The sequence below is a fragment of the Gadus chalcogrammus genome, chromosome 3 (assembly GCF_026213295.1).
Source record: "Gadus chalcogrammus isolate NIFS_2021 chromosome 3, NIFS_Gcha_1.0, whole genome shotgun sequence".
Lineage (NCBI taxonomy): Eukaryota > Metazoa > Chordata > Actinopteri > Gadiformes > Gadidae > Gadus > Gadus chalcogrammus.
The window spans coordinates 20,556,304-20,573,225 of record NC_079414.1 but is presented as its reverse complement, the minus strand read 5'-3'; the positions used below and the strand labels follow the sequence as shown (position 1 = coordinate 20,573,225).

The 16,922-nt window shown below is 42.7% G+C and overlaps 1 protein-coding gene across 5 annotated transcripts in view; it reads left to right on the top strand.

Annotated features, from left to right (window-relative positions):
• Positions 1 to 3,907: 3,907 nt before the first annotated feature.
• The window catches only part of LOC130379637 (CMRF35-like molecule 7), a 36,738-nt gene continuing 23,723 nt past the window's right edge, over positions 3,908 to 16,922 (top strand). Inside the window, exons 1-6 of one of the 5 annotated variants that reach the window (XM_056586582.1) lie at positions 3,967 to 4,132; positions 4,251 to 4,559; positions 4,792 to 4,851; positions 4,939 to 4,989; positions 10,109 to 10,242; positions 10,360 to 10,963. In XM_056586582.1, coding sequence (XP_056442557.1) covers positions 4,096 to 4,132; positions 4,251 to 4,559; positions 4,792 to 4,851; positions 4,939 to 4,989; positions 10,109 to 10,242; positions 10,360 to 10,635 — 867 coding nt within the window. In that variant the 5' untranslated portion in view covers positions 3,967 to 4,095 and the 3' untranslated portion in view covers positions 10,636 to 10,963. Of the gene's footprint in view, positions 4,133 to 4,250; positions 4,560 to 4,791; positions 4,852 to 4,938; positions 4,990 to 10,108; positions 10,243 to 10,359; positions 10,964 to 16,922 lie in introns of those variants that run through there. The other 4 variants (XM_056586585.1, XM_056586579.1, XM_056586580.1 and 1 more) reach the window with 4 other exon arrangements.

The window sequence follows — 16,922 nt, the reverse complement described above, 5'->3', positions numbered from 1 at the left end:
CACACACACACACACACACACACACACCATGCGTGCACGCACACACGCGGAAAATGAATAATGAATGAAAAATTGTCTGTCTTCAAAACTTGAGGAAGTTTTAGTGGACAAAAACTTCCTTAACACAAAAAAGGAAATTATGGATATACAGGGTGTTTTTAACATATATGGATCCAACAATGTTCCCAACACTGACACAGATAATTCAGATCATTGCACTCACAATTCCTGTAAACAGTTGTAGTTGCGAGCGATCTTTCAGTGTGTCGAGAAGGCTCCACACCTGGCTTAGGTCAACCATGGGGCAAGGAAGGCTTCACCAACTTTCTCTTTTGTCCATTGAAAAGGAGCAACTATGCAAAGTGAGTCAAAGCCACGTTATTGACCGCTTTGCCACCATGAAGGCGCGGCGATACAGATTAATAGTGAAAAAATAATCATTAAAAAAGGCTCTATGCAGTAGTGTATGGCCTTATTTAGTTTAATTTAAGAGCTTTGATGGTTCTATAACATTTTCCAGGTTGATTGGTGGCAATGAGCCACCTCACCTTAAGTCAGAAATTCTATTAGTTTTAAACCTTGTTTCTTGCCTTTTTAGTACATGTCGTTCTGGCAAAATTATGCTGTTTCCACACAGCTTCTAAATAAATATAGATGTGTAGACTTCTCCTGATAAAGAGGTGAAGGTCATAAAGAGACTTTTTGTTTATTTGTCAGTTACCTTATTTGTAAATCTTTGAGATGTGTATGTGTTTAAATAAATATAATTGTACGGTACTCATGAATCCATCTTTGCGTCTTTACCTTTACCAGTGCTTTAATATAGCCTACAATATGACAGTGACAATGATTTTGAAGCTTGTACATACCCTTCTGTATCCATCTATTTCATATTGTGCACACGTAAAAAAAAAAATGTTGGCAGTTGGGGGCCTTTGCCCCAGTAAAACTCTAGGTCTAGCAACGCCCCTGACCTTCACCTTAGCAGTGAGTAAAGATGTGTGTGTAAGTGTGTTTGTAATGCAATGTAGTGCACTGTATTCTACACAACCATACAGTCAAACATCCAGCAATTTCATTAATTAAATCAAATATATTCCTAGGATGCATTCTGATGAACAATCGACAGCTTTCCTACTATCTGCAATGTTCTTTAAAACCCTGTATTGAACATAGCAAAACATCAGCAAATTGAACAGAAATAGGAATACCAAAATTATTATTACATCGTCATTTTTCTACAGACAGCCCTACATAATGCTTAAACAGAGGGGGGGGGGTAAAAAATACAACTGAGTGTGTGGGCTGAATCCCATAAGACCACTCATGGGCCGGGCCCGAGCGCTATGAGGATGGGGTGGTGCGAAATGCCCAAATGGCGTGTATGCCGAATCTATTGTGCCTTAATGTAGGGATTCACAGTATGCATTTGAACCCCCAGCAACTTCTAGGTTTCCTCTTATTTTTAAGGGCATGGTTCTTGGACCCTGATGATTGCGATGATGTACATGGTGGTGGCGTTTGCCTGTTCACCTTCATGCTTTAGCTGATCGCTAGGCACATGAGAAATACCGGCAGGTACCGCAGACAGGAGGTGGGCCAACGCACATTGTAAACATGATCATCGTCCGTTACCTAAGAATTGAGTAGTGCCGGAGCGTGTCTACGGAGAGCCTTGGCACTCTATTGAGCTCCATTGCATCGAACATGGTTGCAGTTCCATTATAATTCCACTGGGGGTGATCGCAGCGAGTGTAGATTGAATGGGGGTCTATAGGGCTACACAGCTAAATGTATCTCTTTCACCTGCTTGTCGTTTAAATATCGCAGATTTGATTGTAGATTCCGCAAGTTCAACATAGATTATACTTCAAAAGTTGAATGAATGAGTACTTATGCCCTTTCGATTTCTCTTGGCCATACACGCTAGCATTCTGTTAATGAATGCTGATTGGTCATGGACAAACTTGTGACTGATCACGACCAGAGACCCCTTTTAAGGATATTTGAAGTTAAAGCAGAATAAGGACTTTCCTTCAAAGTTAATTGTTATATATTATATGTATAAATATTATATATATAGTATATTATAGATATTATGTGTGCGGAAGTACCAAAGTATCTCAGAACCTCTGGCAGTATGAAAGCATAGATATATATATACTGACTAGTCAGTCATATATCTTTCTAGAGCCTGTCAGGCAGTTTCTAGAAAGAGGACTCAGATGCATAAAGGCGAATGGTCCAAACATGCTTTATTTTGGACTGCCAGTCCTCTCGTCAAAACAAGTGATCAAATCATTGCTATGACAACAACAGAAAATCGCTCACAAGGAGGAGAAAACAAAAGCGACTATAAAACTAGGCTACGCTGCACTGAGGCTAAAAAGGGAACAAAACAAAAGCGCTCCAAATGGAGGAAAAGGGCTAACGAAAATAACTCTAGCAGTGCAAACAGGCTGACCAAAAAGATTACAAACAAAAGTTCACTCTTTCTCAGAAGAGGAAACAGAAGGTCAAAAATACAAACTTTAGTTCAGGACGTGGCAAAGACAAGGCTGTGCGTCAAGAGCTGGAGGTACATGGACAGTGACGAAAGAAATACTCTGACGACAAGGGCAAGGGAAGACAAAGACTATATACACATGAGGAGGGGAGACACAGGTGGAAACAATCAGGGATAAGGGGAGACACCAGACCGGTGACACAGGAGGAAGGGCATCTGACCTGAAACGATAGGGAAGTTAGTTTTCAAAAATAAAACCGGAAATTGACAAGACAAAAAACCCAAGACATGACATCCCTCACCGCGGTGTGACAAAAATAAGGCGATTTTGAGTGATTTGGATTGTGAAAGGACCTGTCCAATCGACGTTCACTCTTTCAGGTTGGTTGTTAACCCGCGGCAAGATGGCGGCATTGTTGACGCATGCATAGAAGCCAAATGTGATATCTAGTCAGTATATTAGGCGCCTTCATGGTCCTGGTGATAATGAGACTCCTCATTAGTGAAGACGCTCACGCTTATACATGTTCCCGACAGCGACCGTTCATGCGCACTGCTTTGGGAATCTAAAAGTTCTTCACAGCAGGTTTTTTAAATCCGATAAAAAACAGTCAGAACTAAACACAACTCAGTATGATCAGTTTCATTTTCGAGGCCTCACCTTTATTCATGAGAAGCACATTTTATTGTCACTGTATGGAAGGCTACACTTGCCCTTATCTAGAGCTGGTTTACCAGTGCACAACGTTTAAAACTGAGCAAAGTCGATGCCAATAGACGGTTACAACGTCAATAAAAAGTAAAGTATGTGATATGATCCTTCATTATTTTATATTGACTAAAACTTTCATGTTAACATGTTCATGCGTGTCACTAGTAAACCATACGTCACCAACCGGTCTACTCTGTTATCAAAATCTGACCCCAGTTGCCGAATGGAAGTAGAATCATAGGAGCATCATGAGGTTTCGTTCACAAGAATTTTTAGAGGGTACAATGCTTTGAAAAGAGAAAAAGAGTTGCAATTCCCTCCTTATTTCTTGTAAACTCTGTATGTCATGAATGATGTAGGCCTATGGGATGGAAGGCATATTCTTTTTTCTGGACACTTTTCTGACTAATTCACAGATGTTACATTATTGGATGGTAACCACGAAAGTGGTTTACTCCAAATAATGACCCTGGGTTATAATGTTACTGGGCGCTAGGGCTGGGGTACGATTTCAATAAGCGTGAATAACATTGTATATTGCAACAGCCTGCCTTACCTGTATGCCTAGCACTAATCACGTGAAGAATAAAGCGCCCATAATCTTTATCCTGAGTTTGTTTCTATGAATTACATGTAGGCCTACAGTAAATATATTTATATATATATTGGCCAAATCTCTTTTAATATCTAACATGCTCAAATGAACCATGTCAGGAAGTTACATCAACCAAATTTCAGAAAAAGTGAATAAAATAGCTCAGAAGTGTTTAGTGCGACAAGAAAGGAGAAGCCAACCGAGAGAAGAGGAAGCGGAACTTCAACACGGCGCCATTAAAGCCCCGGAGGGTTGTGGGGAGCAGAGCGGCGTCTCAGGGACATGAAGGCCGCGGTCCCTTTCCTCGTTCTCCTCAGTGGTAAGGTTCGCTCACTGTTTATATCCATCATGATTCTGTCATCTTCAGCTTTTTTGTTGTTGATTTTATACATCATCGAGTGGTTGTTATAACGGAGAACACGTTTGATTTATGATAGGCTGTTGCATGACTTGGACGGAGGCCCTGACCGTTAAAGGATTGGTCGGGGGAACAGTCAGAATCGAATGCACTCACACCAATGCGCAGAGCAACACCAAATACTTCTGTAAGGGAGAATGTCGCTACCAGGATGTTCTCATAACAAGTAAGACGGGAGGATCAGAGAAGTATTCTATCGAAGACAAGGGAAACACATTCATCACAACTATGAGGAATCTGCAACTAAAAGACACTGGGAATTATTGGTGTGCGATTGAAAGGTTCGGTCTCGACACATATGTGGAAGTGTATCTCAAGGTCAACGATGGTGAGAGAATACCTTTTCTATGTTTTACCAGTGCTTCTTTTTTTTTTGACCGCTCAACATACTTCCTCTATGAGAGGACTAGTTTAGTTGACTTTTGGCTTTGAGTTTATAGGTTAGATTATCTAATAAAGTTGTATCTAATCTAACCAAATTAGTACTCGGTTTCTTAACCACATCTAACATAATTCCATTTCACAACCTGCTTCTTCCTTTCATACCATTATTATTAAAGTGGAGAAGAGTGATGTTCATGCTGTCGAAGAAGCTATTACAACAGGGTTTAAACCAACAGGTAAATAGAGGAGGCATAATAAAAAAAATGTAATGGCACTGTGCAGAATACTCCATTGAATCATTATTTTGTTCTTACTTTCTGTAGCGCGGCCTACAGACTTCGAAAATGAAAGCTCACGAGGAGAAACCGTTTCTGGTAATCCCTGTCTTAAGTTTGTGTGTGTGTGTGTGTGTGTGTGTGGGTGTGTGTGTGTGTGTGTGTGTGTGTGTGTGTGTGTGTGTGTGTGTGTGTGTGTGTGTGTGGGTGTGGGTGTGGGTGCGCGTGTTTGGTTTGTTTTTGGAATACAAACACATTTATCAGAAACAGCTATCAGACTATAATGGGACACTTCACTCATTTGCATTAAGCTTTGTATCATTAGAAACCGAGTCATATGTTTGAATGCTCTTGCAACATTCCCTCATTTTCCCCTGAGACGGGAGAGATCTGTAGCCATCTCTAACACTGCTTTAAATGCCGGAAAATTACGATTTTTGCGAAATTTAAGGCAGGAAGGGTAAGGGGGGGGGGGGGAGGCTCTAAAAAACTGCAAGCACTAGTTCCTAATTTTCAAACCTGCCTAGGGGGTGGGACCCACTTGGCGCTACAGACCTTTTGCAGATCAGTGCCCGACTTAGGGGTGCATGGTATAAACGGTATAGAGAGTTCATCGGTGTGAATTTGCGTTACGGTATGGATTTTGTACAATACCGTGTGAACGGTGCAATGATATAGTAAAAGAGACGCAGTCGTTTATTCATAATATCCTCCGGTGCCCACAGCTTTTGACCGTGTTCTATAAGATATTCTAGAACACTCCGGGATCTCCGGCGGAGGACCTGGAGCTCTATATCTAAATGATACAATATAATATATAGACATCTAAAATATAATATATAATATCACGGTCAAAAGCTGTGTGCACATCTTGATGAAATTGTGAATAAGCGACTGCGTCGGGTTATCTGACGTCTCTGGTCCATCCACATCAATCTGAAGTCGCATTTCATTCTCGACTTCAGAGAGTCAAAGCCAAAGTTTCAATGGGGGGGCCCTTCCTGCCCGAAACTTGGCCCGGTCAGACCCCGAGGGCAGGCCCCCCCTTCCTGCCCTCGGGGTCCGACCGGGCCAAGTTTCGGTGCGGAGGTCCCAGTTAGGCCCTAGAATAAGGTATTAAAATTTCAGGGCGGTAGGACCTTCCTATCTCAAAAACTGTTTTTCCACCACATTCTGAACCATTAGGTCTTGCAGGCTACACTTCTGAGGGGCTTTGTCCAAATGACACTCCATTTGGGAAAACTTTTTTTCTCTAAGGGCTAGAACTCCAAATCTCGGATATGTCGTACACGGGGCCCCGGGAAATGTGTGTAAACATTTTAGCATCCCTAGCTATCTCAAAAAGGTCGGCAAAGGGGCGTGACCTCCAACAGTACAGTAAATGTACGTAAGACAGAGGTTAGTTTCTAGTCCCCATTTTTTGTGGGATGGAGGTGTACATTTGTGGCTAAAGGTGTGTAGACACAGCTGGCCTGTGGCCACGTTTTTGAAGTCGGGGGTCAAAAGGTCAAAAGGAGCCGGCACCATGCCGCTTATGAGATAACAAAAAGTTAATGTGTGTTTCTCTCATAACTTTTTGTCATTATTAAAGAGAGGCCTGATTCTCAGATATGCATGTTGGATGGCTATGTGTGTAGGTCTGGGAAGAACTTCAGGCCAAAATCTTGCAAGCGAGCCGCTGGGTGCAGGTGCAACGAGATGGAGCACTTGCTGAGCCTGGACTTTCATAATCTTCGCTCTGTGAATGTAAAGGATGTTTGGTCGAATGTTACGACGAAGAATCATAATGTGAATGGGAATATTCTATAAATCTCTTGATATCATCTTTCGTCTCAACACTTCTGCTGCAGCCACTTAAAGTCTCACTCCGAGAACCTTAAAACATGAATCAATCCATTAGAAGTATGAAAATATCTTCCCGGTGGTGCAACAGAGCAAACAAGGTGTCCTTTGACATCGACGTTTCGAGACGGTTGCAACAGTGCCACACATGATCATATTTGAATATGTTTCGGGGTAGTAATTAGCTGTCGATTTTGGAGGCCTTTATCAATAATGACCAGCTATAGATTTGCTTCCCGATGGAGATTTTTGACAAATTACATGTTAATTAGCATCTACACGTTAAGCTGAGTCCAATGAGATCAAGCTCGGCCTCTTGCTACACCGAGATCATGTCCTAGACCTAGGTGTACCATGTAAAATACATGTTACCATTAGCTAGAGTGTCGTTCTTGGTGTCATTGGACTCAGCTCAACGTGTAGATGCTAAATAACATGTCATTTTTCACAAATTTCTATCGGGAAGCAAATCAATAGCTGCTCATTATTGATTAAGGCCTCCAATTTCGACAGTTAATTACTACCATTAAACATGTTCGAATATGCTCATGTGTGGCATCGTTGTAATCGCCTGGAAGCGTAGATGTTGAAGGACACCTTGTTTGCCCCGTCACACCTCCGGGAAGATATTTACATGCTTCTGATTGACTAATGAATTGATTCAGCTATTCCCCCAGAAGTCTGGGGTCAAAAGGTCAAAAGGAGCCGGCACCACGCCGCTTATGAGACAAAAGTTAATGTGTATTTCTCTCATAACTTTTTGTCATTATTAAAGAGAGGCCTGATTCTCAGATATGCAGGTTGGATGGCTACGGTGTAGGTCTGGGAAGAACTTCAGGCCAAAATCTTGCAAGCGAGCTGGGTGCAGGTGCAACGAGATGGAGCACTTGCTGAGTCATTTCCTGTAGGGCTGGAGCCACAGGTTGAAGCGTACACACACACACACACACACACACACACACACACACACACACACACACACACACACACACACACACACACACACACACACACACAAACACACACACACACACACACACACACACACACACACACACTTCGCTGCTAAAACAACAACTTGGGCTGCTTCTAGGACAGGGGGTCCTTTGAGACCCCCTTTGATCTATAAGAGACCTCAAAGTACAGCTTACTTAAATGTTGTCGACCTGCAGTCACCTATTGCATCACTTCCTTTCGGGCTTCGGCCTCCTAATTTATCATTGTAGTATAATTGAATGCCCTCCTTCATATATATGATACCTCCACCACTGGGACGTGGCAACAATTCTCCAAATCCATATGGGGAGGGGGGGGCGGGGGTGATGCTTGTGGACAGTAGGGTTGTACACTAGACATAAATAGGAAGCAAACTCAGGAGAAGGAATGACCTCTCGCAAATATATATTTAATAAATTGTTTAAAATAACCCTGCCTCGTTAAATCATTGAGCTTGGTGTTTTGCTTTCAAAAATAGGTTATAGAAGAAGTCTAAACTGCAGAAAATAAAAACAACCAAGCTGCCTTTTAAGGATACCTTGGAATATCTGTCTATTTTTTAACCATCGGACCCTATTTTACGACAAAAACAACACAATGGACGGCAGCTCCTTTGCCGCGTGGTTTTTAGAGCCATGTAAGGATTAGAGGGGCGGGTCGATAGCAACCACCATAGCAACCATGACGGTCAAGTGACTGGATGCAACCCAGTTGAAAAAAATAGAATACCACCCTACACACTGAGGAGAATAATGATATTTAAATTATTATGACCATGAAGTCTTTATTTGCATGGGTTTACATTTCGCTCTGTGTAGCATGGAAAAATCGGAGAAACACTCCCATTCAGAATGCATTGGTTTACATTTCGTTCTTTGGAGCAGTTATTTTTATTTATTTATTTATTTTCAGTTTTTGTGGAGGTGCTTCAAAGATGCTAATTTTTCTGCAATAATCCAAAATCCAATGGAAAAACCCGTTGGCTTTTTGTCAAGGGAAACCCAGGTCGACGCTCACTTCCTGGTTGGCCAACATACGTCATCCCTCCACCACTATATACTGTAAAAACACATGTTCAAGTTGAATGATAATGCATGAATCTATTCATGCTATTCATGACAATTATTTTGGCCATGGTGGATCCAGATCTGTTCCAGAGCATTTCTGCACCTCGGGCAACAGCGCAGGGTTGCCAGGTCCTGCCTGCAAAAATCGTCCTGCCCACATACCGTTCCAAATCCACCCAAAATGTCCTAGAAGCAGCCCAAGTTGTTGTTTTAGCAGCGAAATGCATTGTGTGTGTGTGTGTGTGTGTGTGTGTGTGTGTGTGTGTGTGTGTGTGTGTGTGTGTGTGTGTGTGTGTGTGTGTGTGTGTGTGTGTGTGTGCTAACACGCTATTTCATGTTGAAATGCGACTGGGTTGGCTCTCACATAAACGTGTTTCACGTCACAGGGTTTGGGAGGAAGGGGCGGGCCTTCTGAGAGGGGGTTCCGGGGGTTTCCCTCCGGGCGGGAGTTATGGTTGTTGTAGTTTTCCGGTGGAGCTGTGCCTGCCTGTCCGATTGTGGAATCCAATAAACCTGCTATCAAGCTTACTTCGCTCAATACCTCGCCTGTGGTTATTACAATATCATTAAAAGTTACATAAAGTAACGGTTTAATAACACAAACACAGGAAACACGTGAGCTGCTAGTTTAGCGAAAGCAGCGTCCCTCGCAACCTGACGTCGTTGAAACATGCGAGCGAGCCGATTAAATCTTCCTAATAACTATAAAACTAAAGATCAGACACAATCACTGACTGAAGATTATGCAAGTAAAAAGTATATTTCTCGCTAGAAATGTTATTAGAAACACGTTTAACGGTGAATCGATCCTAAAATATTGCATTTCCCATTCAGATAATAAAGATTAATAAAGATCATACACATTCACTGAGTGAAGATTATGCAAGGAAAATGTAGCCTACATTTCTCGCTAGAAATGTCATTAGAAACACGTTTAATGGTGTATCTGTCCTAAAATATTGCATTTCCCATTCAGATAATAACGATTAATATGGCTACGCAACAATTTCACCAAATGCCCTGTTGGTCATATAGGCATACATACCTCCCGCGACCTGTAGAGGCGCTTGATACGCTCCAGTGGGTCGTAATCCGTGGCAGTACAAACGACCTATACGGTCGTAAAATTTTGGACTTGTTGCTAAATTCCCATGAGACCTCTCGTGGGCCAGGGTCGAATGCTATGCGGATGGAGATGGTTCGAAATCAAATGCCTAAATGGCGTGACTGCCGAATCTATTGTGTCTTTATGTATGGATTCACAGTTTGCATTTTAAGCTCCAGCAACTTCTGGGTTTCATCTTCTATTTCAGGGTCCCAGGTTTCTTGGATCCTGACGGTTGCGATGTGTATGGAGTCGCTGCTATTTGTTTGCCTGTTCACCTTCTTGCTTTGGCTGCTTGCTCGGCACATGAGAAATAACACCGGCAGGCGCCGCAGACAGGAGGTGGGCCAACACACGTTGCAAACATGATCATCGTCCGTTACCTAAGAATGGAGTAGGGCATACTCATGGCCCATAGTGAGACCGTGATATCTCTGTGTTGTCTTTTTCTTTGTCAAGAGTAATCGAGAGAAAGAAAACGATTATGAGACGATGAGCCCTGTTGGACCTCCTCGGCCCGAGTCCAAGTTTGTACGTTCTGGTCGTAAGAAAAGGGTTCTGCCGCAACCAGCACCAAACACTGTCCCCACAAAGCCGCGGCGTCCGACGGTCAGCGCCTGCATCACCATAGACCTCAATGAACACGCCGATGTTGCTGATTCCGGACAGACGTGTCTCTACCAAAGCCTGAACCTCAACCTGAATGAGGAGAGTGTATATCACACATTGCTTTAATTTTTTTTTAACAATTCCCACTTTATTTCTGGTAAAATCTGCATGTCATGAATGACATAGGCCTATGGAGAGGAAGGCATATTCTTTTTTTCTGGACACTTTTTCTAACTAATTCCCAAATGTTACTTTATTGGAACCACAAGAGTAACCACAAAAGTGGTTTGATCCAAAAGATGACCCTGGGTTATAATGCTACATGGGCTTTGGGGCTTGTCTTCGATTTCAATGTGAACAAAATTGTATATTGCACCAGCCTGACTTAGGTGTATGCCTACCTAGCCGTAATCACTTGTAGAATAAAGCACCCATAACCTTTTTCCTGAGTTTGTTTCTATTAATTACATGTACATTATAGGCCTATGTATAGAAACCACATCTCTTTTAATATCTAACATGCTAAAATGAACCATGTCAGGAAGTTGCATCAACAAAATGACAGAAAAAGTGAATAGAATAACTCAGAAGTGTTTAGTGTGACAAGAAAGGAGAAGCAAACCGAGAGAAGAGGAAGCGGAACTTCAACACGGCGCCATTAAAGCCCCGGAGGGTTGTGGGGAGCAGAGCGGCGTCTCAGGAACATGAAGGCCGCGGTCCCTTTCCTCATTCTCCTCAGTGGTAAGGTTCGCTCACTGTTTATATCCACCTTGATTCTGCCATCTTCAGCTTTTGTTGTTGTTGTTGTTGTTGTTGTACATCATCGAGTGGTTGTTATAACGGAGAACACGTTTGATTTTTGATAGGCTGTTGCATGACTTGGACGGAGGCCCTGACCGTTAATGGATTGGTCGGGGGAACAGTCAGAATCAAATGCACTCACACCAATGCGGGTAGCAACATCAAATACTTCTGTAAGGGAGAATGTCGTGACCAGGACGTTCTCATAAGAAGTAAGACGGGAGGATCGGATAAGTATTCTATCGAAGACAAGGGAAACACATTCATCACAACTATTATGAATCTGCAGCCAGAAGACACTGGGACTTATTGGTGTGGGATAGAAAGGACAGGATTCGACACATTTGTTGATGTGTATCTCAAGGTCAACAATGGTGAGAGGATCCCTTTTCTATTGTTTACCGGTATTATCATTTTTTTGCTGGTTTGACAGCTCAACATACTTTCTCTATCAGAGGGTGGCTGTGAGGCATTGATAATGAACCATATCCATCCATGACTGGTTTAGTTCCCCTTTTTTGTTGGAAAGCCAGTGTTTCCCACACATTGACGAGACTATGGCGGCCCGCCATAGTCTAATTTCGGCCGCCATAGTCTCTGCGTGCACATGAATTATTATTATTATTAAAAAAAAAAAAAAAAAAATTTTTTTTTTTTTTTTTGCTCAGGCGAAGTTTGAAGACATACACCCCCCCCCCCCCCCCCCCCCCCGTCAACAATCGCTCCATACCCCCCCCCCCCCCCCCCCCCCCCCTCCCCGGTCAACAATCGCTCCATACCCCCCGTACCCCGTCAACAATCAACAATCGCCCCATACCAGCCCCCTTCCCCCCCCCCCCCCATAGTCTCCAAAATTTCTGTGGGAAACACTGAAAGCGGAATGAGACTTTAAACTTTTGACTTATAGTTTATAGGTTAAATTATATAGTAAAGTTGTAGCTAATCTATTCAAATTAGTACTCATTTTGTTAACCACGTCTAACATTATTCCATTTGACGACAACAGGGTCATAGGTGTTACGTACATTAAGCACATAAGCTGCAATACCCCCACATAGCCACAAGGGAGCAGTATCAAACATACAAGCTGCAATACCTACCGCAGCCACAGAAGGCAGCATCTTTAAAGGTCCCATGACATGAAAATCTCACTTAATGAGGTTTTCTAACATAAATATGAGTTCCCCTAGCCTGCCTATGGTCCCCCAGTGGCTAAAACTTGCGTTTGGTGTAAAACGAGCACTAGCTGTTCTGCTAAAAAAAAAACGGAGGCTCAAGTGCGCTGATTTGGAATGTCTGTGTTTAGGACGTCATCAAGCATCTAAGCTCCTCCCCTTACTCTGCCTGGCCCGCCCAGAGACGTTGGCCCGCCAATGAGACTCGACCATGCGAGCGCCACATGTGTGTGTGTGAATACACACACTGTAACGGAAGTATTTCTTGTCGGTTCTTTGACGTGCCTTGTATTTCCACAACAAGACTGTCGTGGGGGTTATCTGAGCCATGGTTGAGAAGGAATTGGGGGAAAGGAACTTTGGCTTTGACTCGCTGAAGTACATGAACTGCGACATGCCGCCGGTTGCCGTGAGAGGCACCATCGCCCGGCAGCGGGCAGCGGGCAGCCGGCAGCAGGCAGCGCGCGGTTCAGTCGACTTCAGGTTGATGTGAAAGTGGAAGAACCAGAGACGTCGCAGAACCCGACAAAGTCGTTGATTCATAATATCGTCTGGAGGCGCACACAGCTTATGGCCATGATAATATGTATTATATGATATAGATATCTATGGATTATATGATATTGTTTAGATATAGAGCTCTTATGGCGCATAACACGTCGGACTCTCGTCTCTGGTATTTCTACAACGAGACTCGTATTGACGACGCTGAAGTTGGCATCCGATTCGCAGCATCCGATTCGGCAGCTGGTCCACTTTAAATCGGTCCTGATTGAAAACCACTACACCTAGACTCTTCAAATCTGGACAAAATTTTCACAGTGAGGCTATACATTATATAAAACATAGTTACAGATTTGTGAAACCTTTTTTCTATTTGTGAAAATGCAATACAGGCTCATTTTAATGCTTTTTAGGGGTCCAGACTGCATTAGAACGGGTCCTGATTGAAAACCACTACACCTAGACTCTTCAAATCGGGACTAAATGATCACAGTGAGGCTATACATTATGTAAAACATAGTTTCAGATTTGTGAAACCTTTACCCTATTTGTGAAAATGCAATAAAGGCACATTTTAATGCTTTTTAGGGGTCCAGACCGAATTAGAACTGATCCTGATTAAAAACCACTACACCTAGACTCTTCAAATCTGGACTAAATTATCACAGTGAGGCTATACATTATGTAAAACGTATTTTCAGATTTGTGAAACCTTTACCCTATTTGTGAAAATGCAATACAGGCTCATTTAGGGGTCCAGACCGCATTGCATTTTCACAAATAGGGTAAAGGTTTCAAAAATCTGAAATTATGTTTTACATAATGTATAACCTCACTGTGATAATGTAGTCCAGATTTGAAGAGTATAGGTGTAGTGGTTTTCAATCAGGACCGATTTGAAGATTCGAAGTGGTTTTCAAGCCGAATCGGATGCTGCGAATCGGATGCCAACTTCAGCGTCGTCTCGTATTGGGGGTTATCTCAGCCAAGGTTGAGAATGAATTGGGGGGAAGGAACTTTGGCTTTGACTCCCTCAAGGACATGAACGACGACATGGAGGAGAAAGGGATTGTTGGCGCGGTTCAGTCTACTTCACATTGATGAGGACGTTGAAGAACCAGGAACGTCGGAGAACCCAACGTGGTCGTTTGAGATTCATAATATCGGCTCACACAGCTTTTGGCCGTGATAATATATATTATATGATATAGATATCTATGTAGGCTATATGATAATATTTAGATATAGAGCTCCAGGACTCCCGTGTGTTCTAGAATATTTACAGAACACGGCTAAAGGCTGTGTGCGCCTCGCCATTGCGATACATCCACTGTAAACAGAGCGCATGGTACCGTGGCTGCAAGCTGCTCAGGGCCACACCCCCACCCTCCTCCTTGACCCTCCTCGCTCCTCCTCATTTGCATTATAGCTACAGACACCAAAACAGCGCATTTGGGGGAAGAGTCTCGGAGTGGCTGTAACTCTGCACCACGGCTGAATTTCGGGAACGTCTTTGAATACTGTGTTAGTTGCCACTAATACCTTTATTAAAGAATACATAAAATAGCATGTCATGGGACCTTTAACACAGGCGGAAGTCAGAGCTAATATGTCACATAGGCCACGCCTACTCGTTTATAATGCAGGAGCAGGAGCCAGACGAGGTCAGAACGGTGGCCTGCGGTTTGCACGGTGGGCTGTGGTTGGTCGCTCCACGCGTGTCCAACACATTACCCCTCTTTTTGCTTTGTAGTTACCATACCGAAATACTTTAACCAAATAAAGTGAGTTAAAAGCGACCCGTTTTGAACTACTTTCTTCAAGAACACTGCATAGGGTATAAACCAACAGGTAAATATAGGAAGCAGATTTAGTTACGGCACTGTGTGGTATAGTCAAAGGGATCTTTATTTTGTTCTTACTTTCTTTAACTTTCTTTATCTTACTTTCTTTAACAGACAAACAAAATGAAAGCTTACGAGAAGAAAGCCTTTCTGGTAATCCATCTTGTGTGTGTGTGTGTGTGTGTGTGTGTGTGTGTGTGTGTGTGTGTGTGTGTGTGTGTGTGTGTGTGTGTGTGTGTGTGTGTGTGTGTGTGTGTGTGTGTGTGTGTGTGTGTTGTTTTTGGAGCACAATCACATTTATCAGAAACAGCTATCAGACTTTAAACCGCTTGACCAAACCAAGCCTTTAGGTTTGATGACATAGTAGTTGCCTGCTTGTTAACCTCATCTACGAGATTTTGCACAGAGTGTGTGTGTGTGTGTGTGTGTGTGTGTGTGTGTGTGTGTGTGTGTGAAAATGAATAAATGAATGAAAAATATATCCATCTCAACAGATCAGTTGACATATATAGGAGTTGCCCTTGGTGTTGCTGTGTTGGTGCCAGCCCTGGTTCTTCTGATCTTCTGCAGGAAAAAACGCAGAAGAGCCTCGTTTGCTTCAGGTATGACCGAAACAGACCCACCTCCAGGTTTCCTCCACAACGAACCAACGGAAACAATCACTTGCTAGCCATTTACTACACTACTATATCTATACTGGGACTTGTCGTTTCTTTCTTTGCAGACAAAAACCAAAGCACCCATGAATGTCCAGGAGACCCGAGTAGGAACAGCCTCCTTCCCGCCTCATTGACCAATCCGCACCCTGATAGCACTATTTACTCCAATGTCAGTGGGTTTCCAAAGCCTCAGGACCAACCAGATGAGAGTGTGTCGGTCCCCTCCAGTCCAGAGCAGCCCGGTGTCTTCTACTCCACTGTGAGCTACAACAATGATTCCAAGGGTGTGGCCCTCTTAACGGATACAGACTCTGTCATGTATTCTACCATTCAAAAGACAAAGTAAGGGCCTGGATGTAAATAATTAAGAGTGATTCTGCTTTCGGAAAGTACTATTAATAGTGATAATAATAACTGTACTGCTATTAACAGTTTTATTTATTGTGTATTGTGGGGATAATAATCAAAATATGTTTCCTATTTTCTATATTTTTATCCTTTCAATTGTCATTCGTCATGTTCTGAAGTCATTCAAATTCTTCAATGGAACTTTCTTCTGTGATGTTGGCAACTGAAATGAATGCATACCAAAATGTGCATACAGGCAAACAATCACACACACACACACACACACAAATACACAACCGCACAGATGTGAAAATATGCAAACATTTGAATGAATCGAATTAGAGAGCAAATCAGCAATCAAAGAAGGGCAATATGTTTACAAAACTCTCCTTTTGAGAACCAACAACCAACATCCTTCAGTAACACTTAAAGGGGACCTATTATGCTTTTTCGACTTTTATGACCTATAAACGTTGTTATAATGATTGATAGTCATGTTTAACCATACACAAAAAACAATGTAGATTTTCGGGAAACTCTTCCTCTCATCTGGGCGCTTTCAGCATTCTCTGTCAACGCTCGGTTTCTTCCTTCTCCGCCCCCCTCGCCCCCCTCCTGCCAACCCAACTCTGTTGTGATCGGTTACCTTCCTTAAAGCGCGAGAGCGGGCAGATTCGACCGGGCATATGGGGGCGCGGCAGGAGTGCCTCTACGTAGTAGATGATTTCCCGGAAATGTGAACAAGTGAATCGCAAAAGTTGTCCCGAGTGTTTAGCGCTCTGCACAGCCACCCCAGACTGTCAGCAGGGAATATGTTGAAATGCATGTACGTCATTATTTGACACTTTAGTATGGTTAAACATGACTATCAATCATTATAACAACGTTTATAGGTCATAAAAGTCGAAAAAGCATAATAGGTCCCCTTTAAGAAGATAATTACATCTTACAAGATGGTTTTTCATGCAGATCAATATTTTTAACATGAGGTGGCAAGTGTAGTCCACCAGGTCAATGAGCTAGGACTGATATCTAGCTGAACTGAAACAGAAAAGATGTAAGCTTGATGAAACAAACAAAAG